We start from the raw sequence: 24,036 nt of genomic DNA, 5'->3' as shown, positions 1-24,036 counted from the left end.
GCATTCAAGAAAAACCCTTCACCTTCTCTCTCAAGAGCAAGAAACACTCCAGATGTTTGAGGTCTCTGGTCAATTGTGGTTTTGCTCGAGTGAAAATGGAAGGAATAGATTTTCACAGGTTAGTATATAGATACACTCACAGACCTTTCTCCTATCCTGTCCTCTAACTGAGAAGGTACCTATATAATGCATATAGTCCACAGGGAAGTTCACTAAGACATTAACTCCAGGGAAGGACACAGACCATACTCATTTTAGAAAGCTACAGAATCGGTGACATTTACTTTATTCAAAAATTTTCTCCCTCTAATAAAACTACTCACTGGAGTCTGTAGAAACCTGGGCATCTTTCAGTGACCCTGGAGCTGGGCCAGTGTCCACAGCATCATCGCCATCATCTGTAAAGAAGCAGGTTCTAGGTCACTCAAATGACAATAAATGATTAACTCATTTAAATTTCTGTCATCTTCTATTCCGAATTACAGCTTGTGTTTGCTTCAAACTTTTGTTGTTGTTGTTCAGTTGTGTCCAACTCTTCATGACCCCTTTTGGGGTTTTCTTGGCAAAGATATTAGAGTGCTTTGCCATTTCCTTCTCAAGTTCATTTTACAGATGAGGAAACTGAGGTAAACAGAGTTAAGTGACTTGTAGTCATACAGCTAGTGTCTGAAGCCAAAATTTGAACTCCACTGAGCCATCTAGCTGTCCATTTCACAAATTTTATGTAATTTTAAAATATAAAATCTCCATTTAAAAAACCCAACTTCCTTAGGGAAAATGGCCCCCTTGGTAATAGTGTTTATTCATAACATGGGGAATTACTCTAAAACCCAAACTATTTGATATTCAGATACAAGAAGATGCACCTTCCATGAAAGCAAAAGTCAGCATCCTGGGTCCTCCTCATCAAGGCTCATAGAAACTCATAAAAGGTCAGCCCATGGGTTCTTATAAGAAGGGATGGCACTTTGCAGTGTCCTCTGACAACTTCCCAGGGGGATCTCAAAGAGTACCCAGGGGCCAGTGTGGCATCTCAGATACTCAAAGTACAATCTGGACTTCCCCAATGTTGATGACAGCATCCTCTCCACTCACCAACCAAGTCCCCACCCCCATCATGACCAATGAATATCCTACTAGCCCTCTCCAGGATGCCTGCATTCCTTCCCCCTCTCTCCTCCCGATCCCACTCACTCTCTCCACAGCCCTCCTGCCAGATGGGCTCTACCTTAGCAGTCAAACCTCAGATCCCTGCACTGGACTGGGGATGTCTCCTTTCCAAACCACTAACACGTGTCTACACTCCCATTTGATCCCTAAGATGCCCTTTGATCAGGATAGAGCAGGGGCAATTATTATACTCATTTAACAAATAAGTAAATTAAGGTTCAGAAAGAAGTAATTATTCCCAGTCACATGGCTAGCAAATCAGCAAGCATGGTCTCCAATAAAGAAAGCCTCATGGGGCAGCTAGGTGGCGCAGTGGATAAAGCACCGGCCCTGGATTCTGGAGGACCTGAGTTCAAATCTGGCCTCAGACATGTACTAGCTGTGTGACCCTGGGCAAGTCACTTAACCCCCATAGTCCTGCCCCCCCCCCCAAAAAAGAAAGCCTCTAATCTGGAGGCTCAGAACCTAGGGTTCTAATCCCAGCTCTGCTACGTGAAACCTGTGTGACCTTGGGCAGGGTATGTACCCTCAGTTTCCCAATCTATATCACGAAAGGTTGAATTACTTGAGACCTCTAAAGTTCCTTCCAACCCTAAATTCTATTATACTATGTGGCAGAACCCAGAGTAATCATAATAAGAGACCTTAAGTGTAGTAAAATATGAAAGTTTTTAACAGTCGGTTAGGATAACTGAAGGACGCCAGTTTTTCAAGGACCACCCTTTTGGGGAGGAGATGAACAGTCCGCCTGCTGCGCATGTCAGACTGCCTGCCGGGTGCAGTCCGCCTGCTGCGCATGTCAGACTGCCTGCCGGGGTTTTGTTTGACTTCCGGGGTGGAGAGAACGGAAGAGGCCTTTTTGCCTGCTTGGCGGGACTCCTGGCGGCGCAGCACAGACGGTCTCCCTCACTCCAAAGGTGGCCTTTTTTGGTTTGGTGAGTTTTTATAAGAAATATAGACTAAGCCTAGATTTAAGACGATTTCTACTGTATTTCTACTTTCCTATCCTTCTAATCAACAACACCTTATATACAATAAAGGCTCTATCTAGAAAACCAGAAGCTTCCATTTACTAGTCTGGGAGATAAATTAAGGGAAAAGTTAAGTAGGGGAGATTTATGATCTAATATCCAATTTTAAATTTCACAGTTTGGCGACCCCGAAGGGACCTTAAGGACCCTCCCACCCTCCCTAGTTTGGCCATAAGCCGGCTAATTCGGTGGATTTTCCGAATACCCCCCCCCCCCCCCCCCCCCCCCCCCCGCCACGGACTTTCCCTTTGTCTAATCTCCCTTAAAGACTTTAAGCCTCTAAAAGTCTTGCTTTAAACAGAAAAGCCAGCCCAGTTTAAAGGGCAAGATGCTCAAATATTCTACTATCCCTTTGATTTTTCTCATCGGAATGTATTGGGACAGCATAACGTCCCGACTTAGAGGAATAGTTTACTCAATGGTCCTTCAAAACATTATTGGTTTTTTCCTCATTCAGGCAGCAAAAAGTTTTTTGTATAATAGTATAAGTGAGAATCTTTGGGAAAATACGTTTAATATAAGTAGAAATTTTATGCCTGCAATTGAAATACCTTTTAATACCACATCCATAGTTCATACGACTAAGGATTTTATTTTTTTGGGGTTTTTTTTGTCTTGTTTTGTTTTTGTTATTATCATTGTTATGATATGGGGGAAATTCTCACATATGGAGAGAGTCCTCAAAATGAAATACTCACATATGGAGAGAGACCTCAAAATGAAATTCTCACATATGGAGAGAGACCTCGAAATGAAATTCTCACATATGGAGAGAGACCTCAAAATGGCTGTTTCTACTAGAGATGATCCAAGTTTAGAATCAGATCAACAGAAACTACTCCCTCTGCAGGAAGCTATAGAACATAGTAAAAAGGGAGTGCCAATTCAAGTCAGAAAATATAGCCCCTTTAGACCAAGTGACTTGAGCGCATGGAAATCTTTCATCCCTAGTTTTGAGAAAAATCCAAACACTGTAATTTCACAGTTAAGGACTATATTTAATGCATATCAACCCAGTTGGGCTGATGTTACTTGCCTTTTGGAAACTTTACTGTCCCCAACTGAGATTACAGATATTATCTCAGCAGGAAATGCCCTTGTTGCGAAAGGTAAGGCCAATGTGGAATGGCCTCTAAAGGATCCAGAGTGGAATTATAATGATGATAGGGATTTCCAAAGATTAAAAGATGCTAGAGAAACACTTCTGAAGGGAATGGAATCTTGCTCTAGAAAACCGGAAAACTGGCAGAAATTTTTAAGCCTACCTCAGGAGGCTAATGAAAGACCAAACAGATTTTATGATAGACTTTGTGAGGCCGCTAGACAGTACACCAGATTGGATCCAGTAGATTTAAGAGATTCCTATATCGTTCTCAACACATTTGTTTATAATTCACTGCCAGAAATACGCAGATACTTTCTGAAACAATGTCCAGACTGGAGAAATCTCACAGTAGATAGAATTAAGGAACTTGCAAATTATGTCTTTGACTCACGTGAGGAAGATCCAGATCACCCTAAACAGAGCATTCTGGCACCAGCGATTCCTAGTCAGCCATGTGAACACCGGAGCAAGGACACTAAGGTGTGTTGTTACTGTCGTAAGGAGGGGCATGAATTGAGAGAATGTAGGACTTGGAGAAGAAATTCTAATTCTAATTACAGGCGAAATCAAAATAGAAATAGATCTTTTCGGAGGAATACAGAAAGGCAGTACCAGAATAATGGTAACCAAGGTCCCCCTCAGAAGAGGACACAGGAATGACGGTGTCTTGGGGAGGAATGGAACATAGATAATGAAAGCCATATATTCCCAGATCCGGATTTTTTGAATGCACTTGTGCCAGTCCATTCACCTCCCCAGAGTAATGAACCACATGTCACCTTAAAAGTGGGGGAGACTTATTATGATTGTCTGCTAGACACAGGAGCCTCTAAATCAGTATTAGTAAGCAAACCAGATGCTGGGTGTAGACCTGTAGGATATTTAAATGTAGTGGGAGTCTCAGGAAAGAGCCAGAGAGTGGCAAAATTGAATCCTCGCATGGTATCTATGGGGCCCTTAACAGTAGAACATTCATTTTTACTCATGCCTGATGCCCCTGTAAATTTATTAGGTCGTGATCTCCTTTGCAAGCTTAGAGCAACCATATCTTGTGCTCCAGATGGGGCTGTCTCCTTACAATTGCCAGAGGATACTGTTCATTTATTACCAATTTTACTTACAGAAGCTCAAGGAACAGCAGGGGAGGTATCCAAAATCCCCTCTGACATTCCTGAGTCTTTATGGGCCTCATCCCCTAATGAGGTGGGGCTCCTTAAGTCTGCCATGCCTGTTACCTTTAAAGTTAAGGGGGGACCACCCCCCTCCATTCCACAGTATCCATTGTCTAGGGAAGCAATAGAAGGGATCACCCCTATAATTGAGGCTTTGAAAAGCCAGGGTATTATTATTCCATGTCATCACTCTCCATGCAATACTCCCATTTTGCCAGTTAAAAAACCCAAGCCTGGGCCAGATGGTAAACCTGTTTATCGCTTTGTGCAAGATCTTAGAGCGATTAATAATTATGTTATTCCTAGACATTCTATAGTCGCAAATCCGGCTATGATAATTTCCTCAATTCCCTATGAATCTACATGTTTCACAGTGGTAGACCTTTGCTCTGCCTTTTTCTCCATACCAGTACATGAGGACTTCCAATATTTATTTGCTTTTACCTGGAAAAATAGACAGTGGACCTGGACTAGACTCCCACAGGGATTTGTAGACAGTCCCACATTATTTTCCCAAATTTTACAGCAGGATCTGGCCTCTATTACCTTTAAAGCCTCCACACTAGTACAATATGTTGATGACTTACTTTTGGCCTCTCCTAATGCTGAAATTTGTCAGGAAGATAGCCGTCACTTACTGCTGGAGCTGCACAAGAGAGGACACAAGGTTTCCAAGACAAAGGTACAATGGTGTTTGCCCCAGGTAGAATATTTAGGATTTATTTTGGCTGCTGGAACTCGCTCTGTCTCTTCTAAGCGAGTCCAGGCCATTCAACAACTCTCTGCCCCCACTACTAAGAGGCAGTTGAGAGCCATTCTAGGAGCAGCCGGGTACTGTAGACAATGGATACCCTCTTTTGGTGAAATTACTAAACCCCTCATAGCTCTTACAAAAAGTTCTGTTCCAGACAGTTTACAGTTGGATCCCCAGCATCTCTCAGCCATAAAAGAATTAAAACGGGCCTTGTTATCAGCACCTGCCCTAGGACTGCCAGATTATAGTAAGCCTTTCACTCTCTTTGTGCATGAACAAAGGGGGGTGGCTTCTGGAGTCCTGACTCAGTCACTGGGGCCTAACCAGCGTCCTATAGCCTACTATTCAATTCAGCTGGACCCTGTAGCGGCTGGAGTGCCACCTTGCCTTAGAGCAGTGGCGGCCACAGCGCTTTTGGTAGAAAAAGCCTCTGATTTGGTCCTAGGTAACCCTCTAACTGTGCAATGCCCTCATGAAGTGGAGGCTCTCTTACTACGTCACAGGACACAAGCCTTTTCAGATCAAAGGCTGGCTAAGTATGAAATAACCCTGTTAGGTAATGAGAATATCACTTTAAAACGCTGCACAGTTCTTAATCCAGCAACACTACTCCCTAATTTACCATTCTCGGGGGAACCGTTGCATGACTGTGCTTCTTTAGTTGATATGGCTGAAAAACCCCGTGATGATCTTTTTGATACACCTTTAGAAAATCCTGATCTTGTCCTCTATACAGATGGTTCCTCATTTATGAGAGAGGGAACCCGTTTTACTGGAGCTGCTGTAGTTTCTGATTATGACACCCTCTGGGCAGCTTCTCTGCCTTGCCATTTTAGTGCACAGGCTGCTGAACTTGTGGCTCTTACACAGGCCTGTAATATAGCCAAAGGTAAGAGTGCCACTATTTTTACTGACTCGAAATATGGCTTTGGCATATGCCACTTTATTGGTATGATTTGGCGTCAACGAGGCTTTCTAACATCCTCGGGCAAGGCTATTGCCAATGGGGACCTTATCAAGGACCTCTTAGATGCCCTGAAACTGCCTTCTTCCCTAGCTGTTGTACATTGCCCTGCCCACACAGGGAATAGTGATCCTGTTTCAAAGGGAAATGCACGAGCCGATTCTGCAGCCAAGCTTGCTGCATTAGAAGCTCCTGAACATGTATTTAACCTTTCACCTTCTGAGGATATTCCTTCCAACCTAACCTATGACGATTCTGAAGTAGAAAAGTGGAAAAAGAAATTTAAGGCGAAGCAGATCAATGGCATCTGGGTGTCTCCGGAAGGTAAGCCATTTCTTCCCCGGAAATTCTACCACCAGGTATGCCTCTCTGTTCACAGAAAAGGCCATTTTGGTACACAAGGCATTGTAGACTCTATTAAGAGAACCTGGATAGCACCAGGTGTGACTAATACAGCATCTCGAATCTGCTCGGGCTGCTCCACATGTCAGTCTTATAATCAGTATGCTTTTAAGGCCAAAGCTTATGGAGGGCGTCCTCTAGCATATACACCTTTTGAGCACTTACAAATTGATTATATTACTATGCCAAAAGCAGGACATTATAAATTTTGCCTTGTTATAGTTGATCAGCTCACTCGGTGGGTGGAGGCCTTTCCCAGCCCCCGAGCCACAGCTGCCTTTGTTGCCAAAATTCTCCTTAAAGAGATAGTACCTCGTTTTGGCCCACCAGCCCGCATCGATTCTGACAAAGGCACACATTTCACTGATTCGATTTTATCCCAAATCTACTCTTTCTTGGGAGTGACTCCAAAATTCCACACGCCCTACCATCCACAAAGTTCAGGCCAAGTTGAACGTATGAATAAAGAGCTTAAGAGTATGATTGGCAAATTATGTACTGAAACCCATTTGAAATGGCCTGATGTTCTACCATTGGCATTATTCTATCTACGAAGTAGACCAAGAGGAGAACTTCATATATCTCCTTATGAAATGCTTTTTGGTCACCCTCCTATCCAAGCTAAAACTTTTTCCCCAGTTTATACATCACTGGTGGGAGGTGATACTTCTGTTGCTTCCTATATACAGGAATTACAAACCAGGCTACGTGAACTCCATGAGGCAGGAGCTGTGGTCCAGGCAGGACCATTAGACTTTTCATTGCATAACTTCAACCCAGGAGATAAAATATATGTAAAGAATTTTCAGAGAACCAGTGGAACTCAACCTGCCTGGGAAGGACCTTTTCAGGTATTATTGACAACTCCTACTGCCATTAAAATTGGTGAAAAAGACTCATGGATTCATTGCTCTCATATAAAGCCTGCACCATTCATAGGTGAAGACATTTCAGATAGACCTGAGGTAGACGCTAAAGAGGTAAAAACCCTAACGATAGCAACTGTTAAAGAGCAAAGAAAGTTGAGAGGAAACAGGCAGTTCCCATTTAAGATCAGAAACCCCTGCCACTTTGGCATGCAGAGAATTGGGGAACCAGTTAAAACAATGTGGCATACCCCAAACTCTAGCAGCTTAAATACCTTAAAATTTAACAAGCATTTCCTTCCACAGGCAAAAGCACTGAAGCACATGGCCTAGTTTTCTGGCCCACCTCAATTTCTCCCACCCTTTTCCCTACCCTATACCTATTTTTTTTTTTAATCCTTTTTGCTTTTTGTTTTGTTTTGACTTTTGAAAGGCACTGAAAAGACCTGGAATTCACCACACCTTTAAATTCTTTAAGAGCACAAAAGGGTGCTTAGCGAATCTTTTGCCTTTTATTTTTGGTTTTTGGTTTTGCTTTTTTTTTTTTTTTTTACTTTTGTTTCTTTTGCTTTTCTTTAAAAACCCGATTTTGTAAACTAAGTGACTTTTCAAAGACATTTTAAGTATATGCTATTGAATATCGAATCTTGCTAATTAAAGTCTTATTTCTTTTTGATGAATTAATCACCACTTTAAGTATCTGCTACTGTTATACTAGAGAATTCATGTATAAGATGATGTGGTCTACTTGCTAAAAGAAGATTATGTAATAATGTCTAAAAGAAGATTATGTAACAATGTCTAATATAATCAGCTATTTACATTCATTTATTATTTATATGTCATTATACTCTGGGTATGGTTTGGAATTATTGTATATATCACTAATATATTCTCAGTTATGCAGCATAGCACACATTTTTACCATCATATTGTCTTTGGTGAAATTAATGAGATTTCAGAAATATGGAAACTTATCATTTCAGAGACTAACTTGCTGTGAACTCTGATGCAGGCCCTGGAGAGAATATAAGGAGAGACAGGTATACATAAGTCCATGGTTTGCTTATGATGGTGACTATGTAGAGCACAATTACTAGGCACAGTCCAGTATTCATCCTCTCTCCCTCCTAATTTAACCTAATTTAACTGAACTTATTTATCTTTTTATCTCACTCAGTTGAACTCACCTGTGGCCTAGCACAATCACTGGCTGTCTCGGAACCATGAGATATGGTATGATAACCTTTCCATAACATTTTCAGGTGTCATGAACACATACTAAATTTGCTTTGATCCAGACACATGGTGGTAAAAAGTGTTACTGATTGCAAAATGCTATGCTAAGGTTTAGTTAAAAAAAAAAAAATACAGCAATTCAAACAGTTAAAGAAGAAATCCAGCTTTCCAGACCAGAGTCCAGAGTCCAGAATCCAGACCAGAGTCCAGAATCCAGTTTTCCAGACCAGAATCCAGTTTCCTCCTGATGACATCTTACCACTTCAAGAAGACAAGAGAACTCAGAGACTTTATATGAACTGTTTTGCTTTATTAGCTTTTACTATCTCCTTTCTGTTATATACTATCTGTAACATGTACTCTCTGCAGAGGCTCTCCCTTTGCAAGACAAATGTCAAAGCGTCGGTTCATGAGGAAAGAAAAAAAAAAAATCGCCCCTCTGGACAAAACTTTCCTCTCTTCCTTTTCTGTATTGTTGTTCGCATATTATTAGTCAGCAAAGGTTATTATATTCTTTTTACTGTTCCATCAAGGAAACATTCCATTTCTTGAGGAAGCAAAGGGGGGAAATGTAGTAAAATATGAAAGTTTTTAACAGTCGGTTAGGATAACTGAAGGACGCCAGTTTTTCAAGGACCACCCTTTTGGGGAGGAGATGAACAGTCCGCCTGCTGCGCATGTCAGACTGCCTGCCGGGTGCAGTCCGCCTGCTGCGCATGTCAGACTGCCTGCCGGGGTTTTTTTTTGACTTCCGGGGTGGAGAGAACGGAAGAGGCCTTTTTGCCTGCTTGGCGGGACTCCTGGCGGCGCAGCACAGACGGTCTCCCTCACTCCAAAGGTGGCCTTTTTTGGTTTGGTGAGTTTTTATAAGAAATATAGACTAAGCCTAGATTTAAGACGATTTCTACTGTATTTCTACTTTCCTATCCTTCTAATCAACAACACCTTATATACAATAAAGGCTCTATCTAGAAAACCAGAAGCTTCCATTTACTAGTCTGGGAGATAAATTAAGGGAAAAGTTAAGTAGGGGAGATTTATGATCTAATATCCAATTTTAAATTTCACATAAGTTTGCAAAAAACTTTTATGTATGTGATGAGCCTTACAACATTGTGAGGCAAGTTCTATGGGCACAATCCTCTCTACTTTACAGATGGGAAAACTGAGGCACAGAGAGATTAAACAACACCCTATAATCTCAAAGCTGGTAATAGCAGAGGCAGGTTTTGAAATCTGACTTTCCCAACTCTAAATCCAGTACCCTCCCTACTATGCCATATAGCTACTCATGAGTAAAGCCCAGGCATCCTGACTGCCACTGATGTTCTCTCCACTGAACTATATTCTCTATGTATTCCCAAGCATGATGGCGGTCCATTTCTCAGACAAGCTCCTTGTCTCTGACTTCTTGGAGCATCTCCCTTGGAATGGATGACACTTCTATTCTCTCAGACCTGGAAGCTCGTCATCCTTGCCTCATTTATCTAATCCAATACAACAAACATTTACTAGGCTCTTACTACTCATGAAGCATTGGGTTAAGCCCTTGGGGTACAAAAAAAAAAAAAAGAACCCCTGCTCAAGGAATTTACATTCTTCAAGGGGGAGTCACAACACGGAAGCCTTAGGGTCATCCTAGACTCTTCTCTCTCCCCTCTAGATCATTAACCAAGTCCCGGCCATTCCTTCTTTATCAAGTCACCCCCAGCTACCTCTTTAGCACCTGCAGGACTGGCTTTATTTCCCCAACTTGTGTCATGTCTGCACTACTGTGATTGTCACCGATCTGGTCTCGTCCCTCTCTGGTCCCTCTAACATAGTGCTGCCAGGTCATTCTTCCTAAAACACTACTTGGCACATTCAAACGTTCCCAGAGCACTTGGTCTGGAAGACAGCAACGACTATTGCTACAACTCACATTTCCAAAGCCCTTTATGGTTTACAAGGAACTTCTTTTCACAATCTCTCCTTTGCTCCCATTACCCTCTACCTTATTTAATACTGATTTATGAGGGGCAGCTAGATGGCACAGTGGTTAAAGCACCGGCCCTGGATTCAGGAGGACCTGAGTTCAAAGCCAGCCTCAGACACTTGACACTTACTAGCTGTGTGACCGTGGGCAAGTCACTTAACCCCCATTGCCTAAAACAAAACAAAACAAAAAAAAATACTGATTCGTGTACACATAACAAATTCCTTGAAAGACTGAGATGGTTATTTTGTCCTCTTTATCTCTCCAGAGTCCGTAGATGACAAAATGTTTAGCTCCAAGGCAAGGCTCTCCCTTCCTAGAAGTTCAAGTACCGACAAGGAGGGGCATAATCACTGTCTTCGATGATCACGCTGCCAGTTGTCCTGTCCTACGCCTTGCCACTGGACTGCTCATGACTCTGGAGGAGATTTTGCACAGCCCTGCCTCACTTAAATCCAATTAACTCGCAAGTCAAGACATCACCTTCCTGATGTCACTGGTCCTCTTTGAGCACAAAGGACAAACAACAACAACAATCTTCAACTATCTAAAGGCTTCCCTGTGGAAGAGGGATTGGGCTTACTTGGCTTGGCTTCCAAGGAGAGATCACTGAATATGACCTCTTGGTAACAGAGGGTAACAGAGAGGCCTTTTAGGTGCATCCCTGTCTTGGGGACAGGGATAGTGTTTGTGCCTCTATCTATCCCTAGTGCTCAGTAAACAGGAAGTGCTCAACTAATATGAGATGGTGATTTGAAAATTAAATTGAAAATTTACCTAAGATATGCAATTTGGCAAAGTGCAAATAGCACTAAATTTGAAGTCAGGGGACCTGGGTTCAAATTTTAGTTCTTCTATTTATTTCCTGGGTAACCACAGATATGACACTTAAATTGCTTTGAGCAATTGGATGAAATCTGAGGTTCTGAATATTTTGTGTGTCCCAGACCCTTTTGGCAGGTCTGATGAAGCCTACTGATGATGACTACTCTCAGAATCATGTCTTTAAATGCATAAAATAAAACATGGGGTTACATAGGAAAGAACTGTCTTGAAATATAGTCATCAAAATATTAAGGGTACTAGTGGCACAGTGAATAGAGTACTGGCCTGGACTCAGGACAACTTCTCTTTCTCAGTTCAAATCTGGCCTCAGATACTTAGTAGCTGTGTGACCCTGGGCAAGTCACTTAAGCCTATTTGCCTCAGTTTCTTCATCTGTTAAATGACCTGGAGAAAGAAATAGCAAACCACTCCAGTATCTCTGCCAAGAAAACTCCAAATGGAGTCGTGAAGAACTAGACAAAAATGAAAAACTACTGAACAAATATCAAAATATTAAAACATACACAGACTGGGGCAGCTAGGTGGTGCAGTGGATAGAGCACCAGCCCTGAATTCAGGAGGATTTGAGTTCAAATCCAGCCCCAGACACTTGACACTTACTAGCTATATGACCCTGTGCAAGTCACTTAACCCCAACTGCCTCACCAAAAAGCAAAAAAAACCCCAAAAAAGACAAACCAAAAAAACAAAACAAAACCATACAGATTAAGAATCCTTTTCCATTCTAAATCATTTACAAATGATTTAGTAAATTAGTAAATGAGCAATGAAATGTGGGTCCATGTTTTATTACCCAAAACTGGAGAGCAGTAGTTTGTTGGATCAGGACAATGCTCTTACCTCCTATGTGGAGATTTACTTATGAACTAGAGAACAAAGATTGTGGACACCTAGATTGGTAAATCGGGTATGACTCATTGTTTGCTTTGGGGCTAGACTAGACCAGGGCTTCTGAAACTTTTTCCACTACCGACCTCTTTTTGCCCAGGAAATTTTTACACAACCCTGGGTATATAGGTATCTAAAATAGGTATAGATAACTTTGACTGTTGTCAAATTTTTCACAACCCCCACATTCAATTAAAGAAACTAAGGATTAGGGGGCAGCTAGGTGGAGCAATGGATAAAGCACCGGCCCTGGATTCAGGAGGACCTGAGTTCAAATCTGGCCTCAGACACTTGACACTTACTGGCTGTGTGACCCTTAACCCTCCTTGCCCCACAAAACAAAAAAAACAAAAAAAGAAACTAAGGATTAGATGGCCTCTGGGTTTCTTCTAACTCACCAATTCTATGATTCTATGAGTGACTATTTATTGGGGGGAAAAAAAAGGATTGTACTTCTTGCCCCATACCTGGCTCTGCATGGATGCTCTCTGATATCCGGAAGCAGTGCATCTTGCTGAAATTCCGAGAGGACAAACGCACACAGTTAGGAGGAAGAATCATGTTCTTCAGCCGGCCAAATGTGCACTCGGGGGTCACAACAGCATAGCAGGAGGTATGAGCCTAGTACCAAACCAGACCACAGCAACAAAACAAGTTACAACAAAGACTTAACCCTGAACACAGAGAAAGGTTGAAAGGGATTGTCTTGTATCAAGAAGAAACAGGAAAGAGGAAGGAGCCGGGAAATGGAGGGGTAAGGAGAACAAGTGAAAAAGAGTCCAGGATTTGTAGGTGTGGGACCTGGATTCAAATCCCACCTCCCACATTTCCTATCTGGGTGATATTGGTAAGGTTACAATCTCACTAGGCTTCAGCCTCCTCCTCCTCTGTAAAATGGGTAGCTCAGGCTAGATGATTTCTAATCCCCCTTCTGGCAGGATGGCGTGGTGGATACCTCACTATTGGACTTCTGGTCAGAACATCCTAAGGTTAGGGGGCAGCCAGGTGGTGCAGTGGATAAAGCACTGGCCCTGGATTCAGGAGGACCTGAGCTCATATCTGGCTTCAGACACTTGACACTTACTGGCTGTGTGACCCTGGGCAAGTCACTTAACCCTCATTGCCCCACCAAGAACAAAACAAAACAACAACAACAACAAACCAAAAAAACACAAGACCACCAGACAAATGGTTTAATCTCTCCAAGCTTCAGTTTTGTGATCTCTAAAATGGGGATAGCAATTGTACCTTCTTCAGAGGGTTATTGTGGGAATCAAAAGAGATCATCTATATCAAGGGCTTGACAAGCCTTAAAAGACTATAGAAATGTCTATGATCATTGTTGTTTTTATTAGCAATAATAATAAACATTCCAGATCAACATCAAGATTCCTTATCTGCCTTGCCCTTAAGAGATGGTGTAGGAGGCAGCTAAGTTGCACAGTGGTTAGAGCATCAGCCCTGAAGTCAGGAGGACCTGAGTTAAAATCCAGCCTAAGACACTTACTAGCTGTGTGACCCTGGGCAAGTCATTTAACCTTGATTGTCTCAAAAAAAAAAAAAAAAGAGATAGTGCAGGGTATAGGGAATGTGCCCTTGGCTTGAGCCAGATGGCCTGGATTTCAGTTGGGGCTCTATATACTCAGTAGTTATGTGGCCCATTTCTCTGTGCCTCGGTTTCCCAGAATCATAGGGTCAAAGTGAGAAGAGATTTAAATGAACTTTGAGTCCAACATCCTTATTTTACAGGTCAGAAAGAGGAGACCCAGAAAGGGGAAAATAATCATTGCTCCCATCTGTATAGCACTTTGTAGCTTACAACCCAAGACTCCTGATTCCAGGAGAGGTCTTCTTTTCACAGAAGCATATGCTACTTCTCCTCTGCTATATGGGTGTGTGTGGATCTGTCTTATATCCTTATCAAACTGTAAGCTCCATTTGGAAGGGACCATATTTAAAATTTGTCCAGTGGCAGCTAGGTGGCACAGTGGATAAAGCACTGGCCCTGGATTCAGGAGGACCTGAGTTCAAATCTGGCCTCAGACACTTGACACTTACTAGCTGTGTGACCCTGGGCAAGTCACTTAACCTTCCTTGCCCCACAAAAAAAAAAAAAAAAGACATAAGTGTCTGGAGGCCTCAGCCCCACCCCCTGAATCTCTTTTTCTTGCTTCCTACTGCAGCTGGGTAGTATAGTGAATAGGGCACTAGGCCTAGAGTCAGGAACATCTGAGTTTTGAGTTCAAATCCAACCAACACTTACTTACTAGCTCTGTGATCCTGGGCAAGTCACGTGACCCCTATTTGCCTCAGTCCCTTATCTATAAAATGGAGACACAAGGGAAAAGGAAATGACAGACCACTCCAGTATCTTTGCCAAGATAACCCCATGGCCAAAGCCCATAGGGTCACAGAGAGTAAGACACTAAATGATAGAACAACAATCTGCTCCAGGAGTGAAGGCCATTCCAGCTTCCTACTGCTTCCCACCCGAAATTCCCTTTTGGAAGGAGAGCTACAGTCACAAAATAGGGCAGGGGAGAAAGAAATAAGCTTTGACATAGCACCTACTATGCGACAAGCACTGTCCTAAGAGCTTCACAAATATTTTCTCATTTGATCCCCACAACAACCCTGAGAGGTAAGGGCTGTTATTATTCCCATTTTACAGTTGAGGAAACCAAGGCAAGCAGAGGTCAAGTTCCTTGCCCAGGGACACAGAGTCAGTAAGTGTGTATGGTGCCAGAGTTAGACTCGGGTCTTCCTGACTCCCCACATGATGCTCCATGAATGAAGACATCTAGCTGCCTTCTCTACTGGATCTACTTAGCCTTGAGATCTTCCAAGGAAGATTCAGGTCAAGCTGATCTGCATATCACAAGCCCTTATCTAACAATGGAAGCCAGCAAGGCTTTGGCTGAGACAGGGGGGCAGGTGGGGAGAAAAGGTAGACAACCTATCAGAAGGGAATGCCAATCTCTCTCTCCTTCCCTAAGGCAGTAGAGAAAGGGAGAACAGAGAAAAGCTGGGAAAGTCGGAAACCACAGGTTAGTCCGGTCCCCCTCAAAGCCCTTTTGTCATGGAAAAATGATGAGATAATCAGCTAGATAAAAGTTTTGTTTCCAAGACACATAAGAAATGGTCATTAACCAACTGATAAATGATCAAAGCATATAAATAGATAGTTCTCAAATTGAAAAAGCCCCCAAATCCCTAATAATTAGAGAAATGCAAATTAGAAGTCCCACCTGGGGGCAGCTAGGTGGCACAGCCGATAAAGCACTGGCCCTGGAATCAGGAGGACCAGAGTTCAATTTTTATCTCAGACATTTGACACTAGCTGTGTGACTGACCCTGGGCAAGTCACTTAACCCTCATTGAGAAGAAGGAAGAAGGAAGGAGGAGAAGGAGAAGAAGAAGAATAGGAAGTGAAAGAGGAGGAAGAGGAAGAAGTTCCATCTTATACCAAAAGACAAATGTAGGAGGGGCCGTGGGAAAAGAGGCACATTTATGCCCTGTTGGTGGGGCTGTGAATTAATTGCTCTAGCCATCCCAGAATGCAATTTGGACCTATACCTCCAAAGTTAATAAACTGGGCATACATTTTTTAACACAGTGATACCCTTACTAGACCTATACCCTAAAGAAATTAAAGAAAAAAGAAAAAGATCCATATGTGCACAATTATATATTGCAGCTCTTTTTGTGGTGGCAAAGAATTTGAAACTAAGTGGGTGCCCTTCAAGTGAATAACTGAATAATTTATGGTATATGAAGGTAATGCAATACTATTGTGCGAAATAAAGTGTTTCAAAGAAACCTAGGAAGATTTATGTGAACTGATGCAGAATGAAGTAGAACCAGGACAACAAATTAGACCAAATTATCAACCTTATAAAAGTGAACGATTTTAAAAGACTTATGAACTCTGATCAATATGATGATCAACCATAATCCCAGAGGATCAGTGATAAAGGATCCTACTCAGGAGATGAACTAAATATGCAGAATGAGAAATAATTCTAGACATAGCCAATATAAGAATTTGTTTTGCTTAACTATATTTGTGGGGGGTTTTTAATGGTTTTCTTTTTGTTGTTGTTGTTCAGTGTAGGGAAGGAATAAGGAGAAAAGAATATTCTTGATATTTAAAAAAAAATTAATTAAAAAAATAAGATAATCAGGTAGATGAGAATTTTTGTGGTGGGATGGCATAGTTCTGGGCATCATAAAGTTCCTGGATCACTCTTTCCCTTCATCTGGAACCATGTGTGTGTATTTGGGCAAGTCTCACACTCATATAAGACCAGGTGCTTTGAACTGCTGGCTGCCCAAAGGTTTGGGTGCAGAGAACACTGATAAGGTAGGACAGGGATGACCATGTCATAAGTCAGAGGACAATCACAATCCTAATAACACCTCTAAGTTCTGCCCTCTTCTTATGCCTTTTACAAATATCTCATTTGGGGGCAGCTAGGTGGCGCAATGGATAAAGCACTGGCCTTGGATTCAGGAGGACCTGAGTTCAAATCCAGCCTCAGATACTTGACACTAGCTGTGTGACCCTGGGCAAGTCACTTAACCCTCATTGCCCCACAAAACAAAACAAAAACAAATTATCTCATTTGAAGCCTGAGTTTCCCTTAATCCAGGACTTGCCCAGGGTCACACACCAAAGAACTCAGACCTTAGTCTAACATGACAGTATCTGAAGTTATTACACCAAAGAAGAATTCAGCAATCAATCAATCAATCACTTCTCTCTCAAGTGAATTCTGTGAATTTGATAAGAAACTCCTTCCCAAGCCATCCCACCCTGGTTGGTTCTCTCTGTAATGGCAACACTGGGATGAAGAGTAGCCAAGATTCAATTCATTAAAGACTTATTAAGTGCTTACTATGTGCAGAGTTCAGTGGGGCACTGGGGTAAGATGAGGTCATTGTTCTCCTGGAGTCCAGTCTAATAGGAGGTGAAATGCAAACCCTGATTCACTATAACATACATTATTCCATGATAAGGACATTAGAAAGGGGCAAACCAAGTGTTCTGGTTGGTGGGGATGCAGGAAGGCTTTAATGAGGAGGAAGCTTTCTAGAATGTGTAGACATTCAATAGCCATAGTTGGCCAAGGAGGGAATTCCAGGCCATTGGGACTCTGATGAACAAAGGAAAGGGAAGGCAGCACCAGGGGACAGAAGGTCATCCTGCTTGGCTGGAGACTGGAGTGAACAGAGGGGAGTCCTATGAAATTGTCTGGAAAGGTAGAACAATAATAGATTGTGGAGGGCCTTCTCTGACAAGCAAAGGCAGTGAGATTTTATTTTACAAAGGTATAGAAACCAAAACAAACAAAACCCCCCCAAAAAACAAAATAAAGATATAGAAACTAAGGTCCCAATACTCCTGATGTGCCCAGAGCTACTTAGAATTAAGCTGAATATATTAGCTCTGTGAGATAAGGAACAAAGAGCCCTGCTGTTCACTAGCAGAGACAAGATGAAGAACTACACTGAAGAAAGTTCTGTTTTGATTAGCTTCTTCCGAGGTTCCACTGGATTAATTCACAAATGCCATAAGATTCTGGAGTTGGCCTAGACCTCTGGCAATGTGGCAAAGCCTGTGGGCCCCTTCTCTGAATCATGTTTTTAAATGCATAAAACAAAACAAAGATTACAAAGGAAATCAAATATATTGAAATATAGCTACCAATATGTTAAAAAAAAAGTTCACATATCCCAGGTTAAGAACCCATGGTCTAATCCAATTCCATTTATTTTTCCCCAGGAAACTGAGGTCCAAATTTCTTTATTTACCTTTTTTTTTTTTTGAGTGAGGCAATGAGGGTTAAGTGACTTGCCCACGGCCACACAGCTAGTAAGTGTCAAGTGTCTGAGGCCAAATTTGAACTCAGGTCCTCCTGAATCTAGGGCCACTGCTTTATCCACTGTGCCACTTAGCTGCCCAGGCCCAAAGAGTTTAAATAAATCACCTAGAGTCCCTCAGGCCTTCCAAATTCAGCATCCTTTCCACAACATGCTGCTTGCTGCCTTTTTTCTGTTGTCTCCCCCATTAGATTGTAAGCTCCTTGAAGGCAGGGACTGTCATTTGCCTTTGCTTGTATTCCCAGCACTTAGCACAGTGCCTGGAATAAAGTAAGCACTTCATGTTTACTGACCAACTGCCTAAAATGACATTAGCTACCTCAAGTTTGTTGTAAGCAGAGCATTTTATCCATCTTAAAGCACCACACAGATAATTGTTATTTTGATTGTGACTCTACCTACCAGAATACCACACCATTCACACCGCATGCCTGACAACACCTCTGAGGACCCACAGGTCTTCTTACACACCTCACAGCGGGCATTTGACGAGAGATTCCCCTCCCTCCAGTGGTGATGGTAAGTGTCCTGAAAACAAGGATCAGAGACAGTATTAATCAACAGAATGATTCAGAAAAACTAAGAAGCCAAATCATAGAGGACTTTAAATTCTCAACTCAACTAAATAAACATTTGATATCTTCCTACTATGTGACAGGCACTGTGCTAAGCCCTAATGGATGATGCCAACATTAGGAACATGGGAGATTGGTACTTTTGACAGAAATAGGTTAGTCTGGAATAGGGAAAGGTTTAAGGGGAGAGAGAATGAATCCAGTTTTGAACAAGCTGAGTTTGAGAGGTCTCTAAGACATCCGGTTTGAAATGCCTAATAGTCAACAGGTAGTGAAGAACTAAAGCTCAGGGGAGAGATTGGAGCGAGATAAAGAATTAGTAAGATTTCTGCATAGAGATAATAATTAAACCAATGACTGGGAGCCCCCTGAGGACAGGGCCCAGGCTGCTTCTTCCTCCTGCCTCCCCAACAGCAAAGCCAAGCACAGAGAAGATGCAAAGGAACCCATGAAGCTGTCCTTTTTCCATGTGGGAGGAACATTCCCTCACATACTCTCACACACAGACATTCTTTGAGGTTTATCAGGGCAAGTGCCTGAAGACACTTACATGGTCCTGGTGGCCATCCTGATGACACTGGCGGCAGTCACTGCAGGCAAAGGGGACACAGTCGGCATGCACATAGAGCTCACAAACTAAGGGGGGAAAAAGAGCATTTCATTCAGAGAACCACAGCCTTCCGTCCCTCTTCACTCCCCAAGCGCCTGCCTTATTCTTACCTCTATACACACACTCGCCCTATCAACTGGAATATCCGTCCCTGCTCAAATCTTAGTCCTTCTTCAGGACCCAGCCCAAATGCCGCCTCCTAAAAGACCCCCTAATGATTCACATTCCTCTTCATTGACCCCGAATCACAACTACATCTTACTGGCCCCTCTAGCCTGAGCGATCCAGCGCATAGCCACCTCTTATCTCCCAAAATGCTGGATCCTTGGGCCGGGCAATAGAATGTGATGTTTGTTGGGTGAAGACTATATCAATCAACCGACAACAATTTATTAAGCACCTACATTCCAAGTGCTTTCCTAAATGTCGGAGATATAAGGACCATGGTGAAATAATCCCTACCCTCCAGGACCTTACTTTCTTTTTTTTCTTTTTTGGTGAGGCAATGGGGGTTAAGTGACTTGCCCAGGGTCACACAGCTAGTAAGTATCGAGTGTCTGAGGCCGGGTTTGAACTCAGGTCCTCCCGACTCCAGGGCTAGTGCTCTATCCACTGCGCCATCTAACTGCCCCCCAGGACCTCACTTTCTAAGAAGAGAGATAACATTCACACATGGAAGCACATACAAGACACATACAACTCAGATGTGTAGATCACCACCTCCTCCCCCAGAAACTGTGGAGTTATTTGTCATTTTGCCACAGTATCTCCTCAATCAATAGGACTGACAGAATAAGATTTGATCAAATAGGATTGATGAAAAATAGGAATAGGAAAAAATAAGATAGCAAATGCTATTAAGACGGTGGTGAGGGGTCCACAAAATTCTGATGTTAAAAAGAGGTCCCTAGCCTCAAAACGGTTGGAAATAACTGATGCAGAGTAAAAAAAAATTTTTGAACTGAAAGTCAGAAGGCCTGTGCTGGAACGTCATGTCTCCCTCTCTGGGACTCGGTTTCCCCAGCTACAAAATGAGCAACACGGTCTCCAAGGTCCCTTCCACTCCTCAGATTTCAATGACTCTGTGACTAAGCTCAAAGGGAAAGAGGATCAAGATGCTGTACAAAGCCTGACATGTTTTGTTCCAGAAGCCTGTTCTAACTCTGAAGTCAGTCAGAGCCCTCAGCTATTTCATCCCGATTTCTAAATCTCCACCATGTGCTAAATGTTCTCAGAAAGCACACATGCCTCCTGGTCCTTGTCTCTTGGGAAGCTTCTGTTCCAGGGCAGCCTGGCCACACACCCACACGTTGTGTGTTTTTAGTTTTAATGTCTGTTTTCACATTTCCTGGCCAAAGGTAGAAAGAGTGAGGATCCCTGTTTGACCCTAGCAAGCCCGAGAAGTCCACATCTTGGAGAAGGGCTTAGAGAGCAGGGCTTCTCCACCTGGGCTCATGAACTTGGTTTGGGATATTTTGATAACTATTTCACTAGAATTGGTTTCCATTGTAATCCTATGGACTTTATTTTATACCCCTAAAAACATTATTTGAGAAGGGGTGGGGTTTCCTTACTTAGGCTTCACCAGACCAAATAGGTCCATGACTCAAAAAATGTCAAGAACCTCTGGAACAGAAGGAAAGGGAAAAGCTTGGTGGGCAGAAAAGCATCCCAGCTGCACAAGGCAGTTCAGAAAAAGCCATGGAGTTTAGTGAGGGAGGATGAGACCATCTGCATTGCTAGACACCAAAACTCTGCACTATTATATCCTATTAAGGGGGACTTGGCCAAAATTAGCACAGGCCCACCTTACACAGTTGACAGAGTCAAGCCCAAGAAGATCCTGAGAGATCGTCACTAACGTCACCATTTTGTTCAGTCCATTCTTATGATCTATAAACAAATGAGATTAGTAGAGAGCCTCAGAAACCCCACCCCTCTACCCCCACACACATTTGTCCAAAGTCCAGAAAAACAGAAGTCAATGTTTGAGGATCTATTCCCATGGACAGAACAGCCCTGTGAATTTCTTCTGTCCATCTGGAATAGTTTGGTCATCAGAGAACCCTGAAGGCCAGTCTCACGATCACCAGCACCACCAAATTACTGCTTTGGTCCATCATCTGAAGCATCATATATGACAAATTTTGAGTTGGAAGGGGTTGTAGAGGTTAATCTAATCCAGGGGTTTCTTAACCGCTCTGCGTGCGCGTGCGCGCGCGCGCGCGTGTGTGTGTGTGTGTGTGTGTGTGTGAGAGAGAGAGAGAGAGAGAGAGAGAGAGAGAGAGAGAGATATGGACTCCCTTTGAACAGTCTGGTGAGGCCTCTGGGCCCCTTATCAGAATCATGTTTCTAAAAAATTGAAGGAAATGCTTAATTTCATTTGGAGTTTACTGAAAATAAAATGACTGTGATGGATGCTACTGTGCTATAAGAAATGACAAGCAGGTTGGTTTTAGAAAAGTATGGAAAGACTTGCATGAAAAAGTGAAATTAGCAGAACCAAGAGAATGCTGTATACTCTTGAAGAGTAACTGTGAATGACTAGGCTATTCTGAGTAATATGCCCATTCAAATCAACTACAAAGGAATTTATGAAGGAAAATGCTACCCACCTCCAGAGAAAGAACTGATATATGGAAATGTGTATCATGTGATGATGCCACACATATATATCTATATCAAATGTTGGTCATCTTCTCTAATGTGGGACTGGGATGGAGGGAGGGAGACAACTTGCAACTCAAAAATTTAATCAATTAATTAAATTTTTTTTAAAAGAAAAGAAAGTTGCATTGTTTTTTTCTGATCCAAGTTCACAGACTCCTTAAAATTTATCCAAAGGAACCATCTTTCCACTGTACCATTCTGATTCTATGATTCTATGCTAGCATATTGAGACAGTATGGAGTACTGGACTTGGAATGAAAAAGACCTGGGTTGAAATCCTGCTTCAGCTGATTACTAGTTGTGTGACCCTCAACAAATCCCTTAATCTCTCTGGACCTCATCTATAAAATAGGGGAGTTGGACTGAATGGTCTCTAAGGTCCCTTTCAGTTCCAAATCTATGAGCCTATGTTCCTATTCCCTCCCAGTTTTGAGGTTATCTGTAAATTTGCTGAGCATGCTGTCCAACTTCTTGATTGTTGTTGTTGGGTTGTTGTTTTTTTGTCGGGGCAATGAGGGTTAAGTGACTTGCCCAGGGTCACACAGCTAACTTGTTAATGAGAGTATTATTTCTCCTCACAGAGGAACAATTGCTCCCAAGCACCCCTTGACTAGGCTTCTCTGAGGCTGCATTTTACTTTCTTCTACTGAATCTCACTACAAAGACTTACAAAGGTAAAACTGTGTAAAGGATGTCAGCAAAGAAATAAAGACCAAAAAAAGAAGAAAGGTCAGCTATCTTGCACTAAGATTAACCAAAGTATAGCTGGTATACTCAGTTACTATCCTGTTGATCTATGGCTAGGTCAATGGGCAGCAGCCTCATGGCAAACTTATGAGAGGGCATATACAAGAGTCACACGAGATGGACAACCATGGATGAGCCACCATCTGAATTACTAGAAGAAATACCCATCATTGACAAGATCAGAGACTCATTTAAGCATTTGATTAATAAATGAATAATTAGAGTGCGGTGTATGGGATGTTAAGGGACAAATAGCATCTGTGGTGGGAGGGTTTGCTGAGCCCTTTTCAGGGCTGCACCTTTGGTGTCCAATTGGTCACCCAACTCTCAACTAGGACTCTAAGAAGCTGTAGCATGTGCAGCAGCCACACCCTGGTAAACCCATCTCAGCAGATGGACTAAACCAGGTTGAGGGTAACCGACAGACCTCCAACTCATCAATGAGTTAAGGGGATGACTATCCTAAGCATGTGAAGGCTTTTCCTTGGTGGAATGGGCAGATGAGAATAAGTTGTTCCAGTGGCCATGAAGTTGGCTGAAGCAGGTACTATACATGCTTAGAGCTTGGTCAGACATTGAAGATGCCAAGAATATTCACTGCATCTCGAGCCATCTCCAGTCATCCTGACATCTGTCTTGCCACTGGACTTCAATGACTCAGAAAGACAGAGTCAGGCTAACAACTTTGTGCAGCTCTGCCTTACTTAAATCCAATTCACAAGCAAGTCAACACCCTGTGCTCTTCAAAAATGAAGGACCACCACCACCACCAATAATAATCAGAGTAGGAAACTGAAAAGGAGATGATAAAGAGGGTCTTAAGAGAACCATCACCAGTTGGGGGGGGGGGGCTGGCACGCTAAGAGGGTAGGAGGTAAGCTGGAGGAGAATTGGTCTGGCACCAGAGTCTTCCCTGATTTCAGAGAAAAGAGTGAGCCAGTTAAAGACTAAATGTATGCCAGAGTCTCCTGCACTAATCAGACTGCTCCCAAAAGCCAGTGGTTCTTAATGGGCATAATTAATGGAAACATGAAGATTTGCAGTATACATTACTATAACAAATAGGGCAACTTTAGCACGGAAGTAAGAGATCCATTTGAGTATCCAAGTATTATGAACTCCTATGCTAATGAAGGGGG

The 24,036-nt window shown here is 42.5% G+C and overlaps 1 protein-coding gene across 1 annotated transcript in view; it reads right to left on the bottom strand.

The window, feature by feature from the left end:
• DGKQ (diacylglycerol kinase theta) overlaps nt 1-24,036 on the bottom strand; it is a 119,881-nt gene that overhangs the window by 66,138 nt on the left and 29,707 nt on the right. The window contains exons 4-7 of the mRNA XM_043969759.1: nt 19,421-19,506; nt 18,698-18,823; nt 12,880-13,033; nt 324-398 (exon numbers count right to left, since the gene is read on the bottom strand). Of these exons, the coding sequence (XP_043825694.1) occupies nt 324-398; nt 12,880-13,033; nt 18,698-18,823; nt 19,421-19,506 (441 nt within the window). The remainder of the gene's footprint in view (nt 1-323; nt 399-12,879; nt 13,034-18,697; nt 18,824-19,420; nt 19,507-24,036) is intronic.

This window comes from Dromiciops gliroides, chromosome 6 (genome assembly GCF_019393635.1).
Source record: "Dromiciops gliroides isolate mDroGli1 chromosome 6, mDroGli1.pri, whole genome shotgun sequence".
In the NCBI taxonomy this organism is placed as follows: Eukaryota; Metazoa; Chordata; class Mammalia; order Microbiotheria; family Microbiotheriidae; genus Dromiciops; species Dromiciops gliroides.
This window is presented reverse-complemented; position numbering and strand designations above follow the sequence as displayed.